Consider the following 10,845-nt stretch of genomic DNA (forward strand, 5'->3'; position numbering starts at 1 on the left):
ACTCTAGCATTTTCCCCACTACCGATGTCAGGCTTACCCCATTTTCTCTCCACCACCAATTTTAAATAGTGGGGTTACATTAGCTATCCTCCAATCCATGGGAACTGTTCCAGAGTCTATAGAATTTTGGAAGATGACCAGCAATGCATCTACTATTTCTAGGGCCACTTCCTTAAGTACCCTAGGATGTAGATTATCAGGCCCTGGGGATTTATCGGCCTTCAATCCCGTCAATTCCTCTAACACCATTTCCCTACAAATACTGATTTCATTCAATTCCTCCCTCTCATTAGACCCTATGTTCCCCGACATCTCTGGGAGGTTACTTGTGCCCTCCTTTGTGAAGACAGAAGCAAAGTATGTATTTAATTGGTCAGCCATTTCTTTGTTCCCCATTATAAATTCCCCTGATTCTGACTGCAAGGTTACCGACGCTTGACTTCACCAATCTTTTTCTCTTCATATATCTATAGAAGCTTTTACAGTCAGTTTTTATGTTCCCTGCAAGCTTACTCTCATAATCTATTTTCCCCCTCTTAATTAATCCCTTTGTCCTCCTTTGCTGAATCCTAAACTGCTCCCAATCCTCAGGTTTGCTGCTTTTTCTGGCCAAATTATATGTCCTCTCCTTGGATCTTGTGCTATCCCTAATTTCCCTTGTTAGCCATGGTTGAGTCACCTTTTTTGTTTTATTTTTATGGCAAACAGGGATGAACAAATTCTGTAGTTCATCCATGCAGTCTTTAAATGTTTGCCATTGCCTATCCACCATCAACCTTTTAAGTAACATTCCCCAATCCATCCTAGCCAACTCGTGTCTCATACCATCGTAGTTTCCTTTAATTAAGTTCAGGACCCTAGTCTCTGAGTCAACTACTTCACTCTCCATTTTAATTCTATCATATTATGATCGCTCCTCCCCAAGGGGCCTCGCACAACAAGATTGCACTGCATCTATTGGGTGAATACCTGACTTTCACTCACTCACAGGTCTGTTTTTTTGCCTCTTGTAGGAGTAGAGAGTGCAAAATGTAATGGAGAGGGACAGGACTGGAGGTGGACCTCCACAAATAGTCCAGCTCACTGATGCAGAGGAGGATGCCCTGGAGATAATTGGCATATTAGCATCCCTCTCAGTCAGAGATGAAGAGACAAGGAGCTCGCAGATATCTGGTGGCAGAATTACAAATATCTCTGACACACATTTGCTGATTTTCATCAATGACTAAACTATGTGAAGACTGAAAATGGTGATTGTCAAGATTGTGACTTTGTCACAACTAAATCACATCCCTCTCTTTTGCCCTCCAGGGCCTTCGCGTGTACAGCAAGTGTCGCAGGACATCTATGAGGACAATTCCTCAGAGGACCTCATTCCTTCTGAGGCTGCACCATCACAGGACATACAGCCATGCACCAGCACAAATACTCGCACTTCGGTGGGTCCAGTTAGACAGTTAGTTGGGTTTGCATCTGGTGATTCACACCTCAGAAGTGAGCATAAGCAGACACTGCTGGCAGGGCCAGTTGTGGAGAGTCCACGTCGGGGGTCGCAATCCCCTCCAAGCACTGCTCAGCTGGACACAAATGCTGAATCGCGGGAGCTAACATTGAGAAGGAGAATGCTAGCGGTGCATCAGCAACTTAGCTTCATACTGACAGACGTAACACACACACTCTCCACAATAGCAGAGAGGATGGAAGAGTCCAACTTGATCGCTAGTGGATTGGTGATGCAGGGAATTGCGAGAATGTCTGCCATGGAGAAAGAGGTCGCTTCCATGGAGCCTCAAGTGAGGCTCTCAAATGAGTCCATGCAGGCCATGACTACGGCTGTGCAGACTTTGGATGCCAACTTGTCTGCCGCCTTAAACATGATGACAGATACCTTATCCGTCGCCTTACAAAACCACTGATCTTCACCAATCTGGTCTGCAGCAGAGTGGCAGGTGTGATGTGGTGCTAGCCTAGAAGAGGGTTGATTGTCAAAGGGGACATGGAAGGGGGCAATCCACCCAAAGCGTTCTCACTTCTCACCCATTGCCCCCACCTCAGCCAGTACCCAACATGCTGCCTCGTCACTCTATGGCTGAGACTGCCTTTGCACAGTGCAGGTGAAGCAGTCTGGTGGGGTCCTCGAGGGCTCCAAAACCCAGCGGGCATAGGCAAAAAGCATCTCGGCAGTCAGGGCAGGGATCTGAGCAGCCTGCCTCTACCTCTGCTGAAGCCACATAAGCTGCACCATGTAGAGCATTAGGAGGCGTAAAGTAAAAAATTGTAATTCACCTAGGGTATGCACATGAGTGTTTGACAAAATGTTGTTTCATGATGATTGTTAACACACGATGAGACCCATTGGCCGGATGTGCAATGGGTGAATGAATGGTTGAAGGACTGTTTAGTGCAAAAGGAGAGAGAGTGGCGGGGGGAGTGTTCTTGGTGCTGGGACTGGACTGCAGGATTTCATTTGTTATGTTTCACACTAGGTGAACCGTCGTGATATTAGGGCATCCCGGGCAATGCAAGTGGCTGGTCTGGCGATGGGCCCCCCATCTTCATCCTCCTCCTCCTGTTCTCCTCTTCTATGTTCTCCTCATCCGAAGATGAGTGATCAGCCCCTTCATCCCCCTCCACCTGCAATCCTCTCTGCTGCACAATGTTGTCCAGGACGCAGCACAATACTATCATTCTGCACACCCTGTCTGGTGAGTACTGAAGGGTGCCTTCACACCTACCTAGGCACCTGAAGCACATCTTCAACATTCCAATGCCTTGTTTGATGACACACCTGGTGGTCATGTGGCTCTCATTGTAGCACTACTGTGCCTCATTGGTGAGGTTGCTCACAGGTGTCATGAGCCAAGTTTGAAGCGGGTATCCCTTGTCTCCTACGAGCCAAATGAAACAAAATGGTCTGGGATGTTGGACTGCCACAGTATGAAGGTATCGTGACAGCTCCCAGGGAATCTGGTGCAGACCTGCATGAACCTCTTCTTGTGGTAGCACACCAGCTTGCATTGATGGACAAATAGCCCTTTCAGTTTATACAAACTCCCGATTTAAAAAAAAAATTCATTGATGGGATGTGGGCGTCGCTGGCTAGGCCTGCATTTAGTGCCCATCCCTAATTGCCCTTGAGAAGATGGTGGTGAGCCGCCTTCTTGAACCGCTGCAGTCCATATGGTGTAGGTACACCCACAATGCTGTTAGGAAGGGAGTTCCAGGATTTTGGCCCAGCGCCAGTGAAGGAACGGTGATACAGGTCCAAGTCAGGATGGTGTGTGGCTTGGAGGGGAACTTGTAGGTGGTGATGTTCCCATGCGTCTGCTGCCCTTGTTCTTCTAAGTGGTAGAGGTCGTGGGTTTGGAAGGTGCTGTTGAAGGAGCTTTGGCGAGTTGCTGCAGTGCATCTTGTAGATGGTACACACTGCAGCCACAGTGCGCCGGTGGTGGAGGGAGTGAATGTTGAAGGTGGTGGATGGAGTGCCAATCAAGCGAGCTGCTTTATCCTGAATGGTGTCGAGCTTCTTGAGTGTTGTTGGAGCTGCACTCATCCAGGCAAGTGGAGAGTATTCCATCACACTCCTGACTTGTGCCTTGTAGATGGTGGAAAGGCTTTGGGGAGTCAGGAGGTGAGACACTCGCCGCAGAATTCCCAGCCTCTGGCCTGCTCTTGTAGCCACAGTATTTATATGGCTGATCCAGTTCAGCTTCTGATCAATGGTAACCCCCAGGATGTTGATAGTGGGGGATTCAGTGATGGTAATGCCATTGAATGTCAAGGGAAGATGGTTAGAGTCTTGCTTGTTGGAGATGGTCATTGCCTGGCACTTGTGTGGTGTGAATGTTACTTGCCACTTGTCAGCCCAAGTCTGAATATTGTCCAGGTCTTGCTACATATGGACACGGACTGCGTCAGTATCTGACGAGTCTCGAATGGTGCTGAACAGTGTGCAATCATCAGCGAACATCCCCACTTCTGACCTTATGATGGAGGGAAGATCATTGATGAAACAGCTGAAGATGGTTGGGCCTAGGACACTGCCCTGAGGAACTCCTGCAGTGATGTCATGTGATTGAGATGAATGACCTCCAACAACCACAGCCAACTTCCTTTGTGCTAGGTATGATCCCAACCAATGGTGTGGCAGTGCTCAGATTTCCACATGTGTGCAGTCGATTGCACCCGGTATCTGTGAGAATTCAGCCAGAGAGATGAAGCTGGGTGTCTGCTCATTCTGGCTATTGCCATCATGGTGGAAATTTACATAATTGTCAGCCCTGGCAAACAAGCCATCAGAGGCCTACCTTATGCATTTATATGCAGCCAACTGGGAGATCCTGGATATGTCACCGGTAGCGCCCTGGAAGGATCCGGAGGCAACAAAGTTGATGGCAGTGGACACTTTCACAGCCACTGGTAATGCGTGGCCGGCAGGTCCAATAGGGAGCAGGTCTTCCTGTCTGCCACCACCTGACGTGACAACCTCAGCCTGCGGAAGCACTGCTCTTCTGAGAGGTCAAGGAAGCTGAGCCTCTGTCTGTAAACCCTGTAGTGTGGGTAGTGCCTTCTGGGTGGGTAGACCTCGGTCCCGCTCCTGTGCACCTCTTTCCTGTGCAGCTCTCTCCTGTGCAGCTCTCTCCTGTGCATGTGCTGATCCCACCACAGCACATCGTCGCTGCCATGGATGGTAATGGTCTTCCTCTTCTGATGTGCTGTCAAACACATCCAAGGCACCTATCATCCTCATCTTGTCAATTTGAAATCCTCAAAGGTTGAAAAAAGCTGCATCTGCAAAAGCACTCTCTGCCAAAAGTTTGCCAGAATGAACTGAGACACCAGCTGCAATAAGTGAGCTTTTATTCAGATGGGACAATGAGAAGTTTAAATGCCCACCTGAACTGCTGCTCAAACTCGCCTCCATTTCCCTTGTCAGTTTCCTGAGCCCGAAAACCCATACTGCTCAAATTAAATTTGGAGCCAAGTTAAAAACAATTTAAAGAGAGCTCATTAACACCACCTGAGGATGTTAATTGAGCCAATAAGTACTCGCCCGCATCCAATTATTAAATCCCCGACTTCGGCGTGTAGGTTTCTTGCCGGCATTCAAACGCGCCACCATTAAACCCTGAAGTAGGCGCATTGGAGTTGGGTAGCACTTACGCTCTAAAAATCACAAATTTTCACCCCCTCCCAACTCACCCATTCCTGGGGTTTTTTTCAAATTTGTTTATGGGATCACGGCGTCGCTGGCAATGCCAGCATTTATTGCCCATCTCTAGTTGCCCTTGAGAAGGTGGTGGTGAGCCGCCTTCTTGAACCATTGCAGTCCGTGTGGTGATGGTACTCCCACAGTGCTGTTAGGTAGGGAGTTCCAGGATTTTGACCCAGCGACGATGAAGGATCGATGATATACTTCTAAGTCAGGATGTGACTTGGAGGGGAACCTGGAGGTGGTGGTGTTCCCATGCGCCTGCTGCCCTTGTCCTTCTAGGTGGAAGAGGTCGCGGGTTTGGGAGGTGCTGCCGAAGAAGCCTTGGCGAGTTGCTGCAGTGCATCTTGTAGATGGTACACACTGCAGCCACGGTACGCCGATGGTGGAGGGAGTGAATGTTTAAGGTGGTGCATGGGGTGCCAATCAAGTGGGCTGCTTTGTCCTGGATGGTGTCGAGCTTCTTGAGTGTTGTTGGAGCTGCACTCATCCAGGCAAGTGGAGAGTATTCCATCACACTCCTTACTTGTGCCTTGTAGATGGAGGAAAGGCTTTGGGGAGTCAGGAGGTGAGACACTCGCCGCAGAATACCTAGCCTCTGACCTGCTCTTGTTGCCACAGTATTTATGTGGCTGGTCCAGTTAAGTTTCTGGTTAATGGTGACCCCCAGGATGTTGATAGTGGGGGATTCGGCGATGGTAATGCCATTGAATGTCAAGGGGAGGTGGTTAGACTCTCGCTTGTTGAAGATAGTCATTGCCTGGTACTTCTGTGGCACGAATGTTACCTGCCACTTATCAGCCCAAGCCTGAATGTCGTCCAGGTCTTGTTGTATGCGGGCATGAACTGCTTCATTATCTGTGGAGTTGTGAAACGCGCTGAGCACTGTGCAGTCATCAGCGAATATCCCCATTTCTGACCTTATGTTGGAGGGAAGGTCATTGATGAAGCAGCTGAAGATGGTTGGGCCTAGAACACTGCCCTGAGGAACTCCTGCAGCGATGTCCTGGGGCTGTGATGATTGACCTTCAACCACCACAACCATCTTCCTTTGTGCTAGGTATGACTCCAGCCAGTGGAGCATTTTCCCCCTGATTCCCATTGACTTCAGTTTTACTAGGGCTCCTTGATGCCAGACTCGGTCAAATGCTGCCTTGATGTCAAGGGCAGACACTCTCACCTCACCTCTGGAATTCAGCTCCTTTGTCCATGTTTGGACCAAGGCTGTAATGAGGTCGGGAGCTGAACCCAAACTGGGCATCACTGAGCAGGTTATTGGTGAGTAAGTGCTGCTCGATAGCACCGTCGATGACACCTTCCATCACTTTGCTGATGATTGAGAGTAGACTGATGGGGCAGTAATTGGCCGGGTTGGATTTGTCCTGCTTTTTGTGGACAGGACATAGCTGGGCAGTTTTCCACATTGTCGGATAGATGCCAGTGCTGTAGCTGTACTGAACAGCTTGGCTAGAGGCGCGGCTAGTTCTGGAGCACAAGTCTTCAGCATGATAGCCGGGATGTTGTCAGGGCCCATAGCCTTTGCTGTATCCAGTGCGTTCAGCCGTTTCTTGATAGCACGTGGAGTGAATCGAATTGGCTGAAGAATGGCTTCTGTGATGGTGGGGACCTCGGGAGTAGGCCGTTATGGATCATTCACTCGGCAATTCTGGCTGAAGTTGGTTGCAAACGCTTCAGCCTTGTCTTTTGCACTCAGGTGCTGGGCTCCACCATCATTGAGCATGGGGATATTCTTGGAGCCTCCTCCTCCCGTTAGTTGTTTACTGGTCCACCACCATTCATGAGTGGATGTGGCAGGACTGCAGAGCTTTGATCTGATCCGTTGATTTCCAGTCCTTTTTCCTGGTTGTAGATAAGGTATGAACAAAGAATTGGCTGTACAATATCCCCCTATATATCGCTTCAAAAGTACCAGTGCCATCAACAGTGTAAAATCTGATTAACTTTAGAGTTTTCCTTATTTTTAAAAGACAATGCCTTTGTGATGGCACCAAACCTCTCTACTTTACACACTTGAGTATGTTAGTAACATGCAATGGTATTGTAAATAGCTGCTCATCATACTGTCACCATTTGTGCAACTACATAACTATTGCTTCTAAGCAGTACACGTATTGCAGGAGGGAATACAGCTTTTCCAGTCCTTTTTCCTGGTTGTAGATAAGGTATGAACAAAGAATTGGCTGTACATTCAGAGACTCTTGTTATCCAGCCACCACAATAGATGCCCCTGGGGACTGGTCAACATGATGGATTTCCATAATCATTTAAGATGGCAACTACATCAAATAATTGCAGCGGATCACATTATGACATCAATGATGTTTGGAAGCACAAGCTCCAGGCTTGTAGGAAAATAATAACTTCTTTAATCAGTGGTGATATAAATGGGGACAGTTGTTCTTACAATATACAGCATGGGGGTCATTTTAACCTAACTAGCCAAGCGGGAAACCCATAGGATAGGATGGAATGCCGGTTTTACACCTCGCCCAATATTACTCGTTGTGATTATTTGCAACACCAAGGCCATGATTTTGCCTACCTGGGCGACTTCATGGCGGGAGAGACCGGTGCCGGGCGGAGACCCCGCTGCTGAGTTGATCCCGCTGAAAAATAAGATCTTCCCGTAATGGGTCTTGTTAAGCCTGTCCTGCGCGATTCCCAGCCCAATTAAAAGGAGTGGGCCTGGTGACGTCATCGGATGATGCAATTCTTGCTGGTATATTTAAAGGGGCCATGGCCCCATTTCCAATCACTTGTGATTTCACTTAATGCATTGCTGTCAGTGTGTGTAGCTGTGCATAATGCCTTCCCATCATCAAAGAGCAGCACCTCGCTTCAGTGAGGACTCACTCCATCATCTTGTGGAGGGAGTGAGAGCACGTAGGGAGGTTTTCTTCCCTACGGACGGTAGGAAGAGGTCTCCCCAGCAGACAAAGGCAGCGTGGCTGCAGATAGCACAGGAGATGGCAGGAATATCAGTTGTGGTTCGGACCTGAATGCAGTGCCGCAAGAGGCTTAATGATCATCTAAGAACAGGAAAAGTGAGTATAAAGCCACACTTACCTTCATGCTGCTGTGCCTGTCATCACATTCCCACCACTCTGCATTGACATCCCTACTCCTGCACACCGTTACTCATCCCAACATCTCTTGGACCTTCATCCATCCCTCTCTATCTGCATTATCACATCCCCATCTTACTATGCACCCCTCACACTCTCATCGTAATACAATGACATCAACCAACAACACAAAAGGAGGCAACTTGGTATTGGCACCCTACTGCATCATATTCTCCCTCTAAAGATCTAACCCATCCATTCCTTACACTCATTCCATCACTCTCACTCAACCTTCTCTTTCCCTCCTTGCAGGAAAAGAGAGCCCACAATAAGAGGGAGAGGGCGAGAACTGGAGGAGGACCTCAAGCCATGGCGATTTTGACCTCAGCAGAGGATATAGCAGGAGTGGTCGAGCAGACAGAAAGAGGGGCTCATTAGAAGAATCTGGTGACAGAATTATTTTCCATACACTTACATGGCTTTTATCAGTCACTCATATGGGGTCTGATGTCACCAGAAAATGAATGCTCATCATATAGATATTGGTATGTGTCTGCAGTTGACATCTCATATATCTAAATGATGATGTCTTTACTCTCCCACAGGTCCATCAAGAGGCCCCCGCCCCCACTGCCCAGGAGGAACAGCAACAAGATTCCTCAGAGGAGCCTCCTGCTTCTGAGGGCACAGCGTCACCTCATGCACGGCAAGCCAGCACCAGCGCAGAGTCGCACACCTCAGTGTGTCCGTCGCGAGATAGAGTAGTGTTGTCACCTGGTGTATTTCACATCACAGGTGAGCAAGAGCATATGGTGGAGACAGTGACAGCAGTGGAGACTCCTCGTCAGAGGGTGCAGGAGTCTCCTAGCTCTGCTCAGCTGCATGCAGACGCTGTGCCTTGGGGACCATCCAGGAAGAGGGCGATCCTGGAGCTGCAGGAACATGTGCAGGAGGCTCTGACAGGTTTCTTGACCGCGGTGACTGCGAGTGTGCAGAGAATGGAGGAGTCCATCTCAAACATGAGCAGCACCGTGGCGCACTCACTGGCAGCTATAAGTTCCTCCATGGATAGGATGGTCAACTGCATGGAGGACATAATGCGCCAGTCACATGAGAGCATGGTTTCACTTCAAAGTAGTTGGGCATCTATAGAGGCGAGAAACCAGAGGCTCATAGAATGAGTGTCAGTATAGACGAGGGCCCTCATGGCCCCACTGACGTGCAGCAAGGTATTCTCAAGCCCCTTGCTAGCAGGGAAGTGCGGGTGGTCCATGAAAGGGATGATGATGGGAGGGGACATGGAAGTGGGGACTCCTCTCCAAGCGCTCACACTTCCACCCCCTTACCAACCTCTCAGTGAAAGCCCCAGATGCCTCCCCGGACAGTGATAGCTGAGTCTGCCCCTGCACAGTGGCAGGAGCAGCAGACTTTGGCAGGGCCCTCACAGGCTCCTAAACCCAGAGGACAACTGCCAAAGGCGTCTAAGCAGGCGCAGCAGGGAGTTGAGGATGCTGCGGCTACCTCTGCTAAAGCCACAGGGTTAGCAGCACATATAAGCACTCGTAAAAGAAATATCCCACACAAATAGTCACAAGGGTAGTCACATGGGTGTGTTTTTCATTATTAGTATGATGTTGAAATTCTATGATGTAGATGTAATAAACCATTTAATTTTCAATATTTGCAGTCCTTGCCAAATGTGTGTGTGCTCAAATGGAAGTGGCAGAGTGACCGGTCAGAGCTTCTCTCACATCCACCAATGGTGGTGAGAGTGAAAATAATGGCATGGTCATTTTTGGACTGCTCTATGTTGTTGGTGTTGGGTGATGGCAACCTGCGTACGCCTGTGGCAGACACATTTCTGAGCTTTTAAAGTTATGTAAATTTGGACATCTCTGGCGTCACGGGCAGCAATGTGGTCACGTACTGCTCGTAATGGCACCTCCGGCTCCTCCAGGTCTTCCTCATCCTTGTTTTCAGAGGATGTGCACTGTGCGCCATCTTCCTCATCCAGCGCTAATCCTCGCTGCTGCGCTATGTTGTGCAGGGCACAGCAGACCACGACGATTCTGGAAACCCTGGCTGGTGCGTATTGAAGGGCTCCTCCAGATCTGTCCAGACACCTGAAGCACATTTTGAGCTAGCCTATTGTCTGCTCGACGTCACTTCTCGTGGAGATGTGGCTTTGATTATAACGTCCCTGAGCCTCGTTTGCTGGCCTCCTCAAAGGTATCATGAGCCACGTCTTCAGGGGATAGCCCTTGTCTCCAAGCAGCCAGTTGGAAAGACTGTTTGGTGGTACGAAGAACTGAGGGACGGTGGACTGACACAGGATGAATGAGTCGTGGCAGCTGCAAGGGAACTTGGCGCACACATGGATGGTAATCTTCCTATGGTTGCAGACCAGCTACATATTGAGGGAGTGGAAGCCCTTGCGATTGACAAATGCAACTGGATTGTGATGGGGTGCCCTGATGGCCACATGTGTGCAGTCGATGACTCCCTGCACCCGTGGGAAGCCAGCCAGAGCTGCAAAACCAAGCGCCC

At 49.2% G+C, this 10,845-nt stretch overlaps 1 protein-coding gene across 1 annotated transcript; it reads left to right on the top strand.

The window, feature by feature from the left end:
* The first annotated feature begins 1,247 nt into the window (after positions 1–1,247).
* On the top strand, positions 1,248–1,916 carry LOC147116665 (uncharacterized). Its single transcript, XM_085992057.1, has one exon. The coding sequence runs from the start codon at positions 1,248–1,250 to the stop codon at positions 1,914–1,916; it is 669 nt and encodes a 222-aa protein (XP_085848183.1).
* The last annotated feature ends 8,929 nt before the right edge of the window (positions 1,917–10,845 follow it).

The sequence above is a fragment of the Somniosus microcephalus genome, chromosome 6 (assembly GCF_052327205.1).
Source record: "Somniosus microcephalus isolate GS21.2 chromosome 6, FLI_Smic_1.0, whole genome shotgun sequence".
In the NCBI taxonomy this organism is placed as follows: domain Eukaryota; kingdom Metazoa; phylum Chordata; class Chondrichthyes; order Squaliformes; family Somniosidae; genus Somniosus; species Somniosus microcephalus.

Bases quoted from the DNA above. Each gene is read 5' to 3' on its own strand.
- LOC147116665 (XM_085992057.1), top strand. From the start codon at position 1,248: ATGGTGATTGTCAAGATTGTGACTTTGTCACAACTAAATCACATCCCT.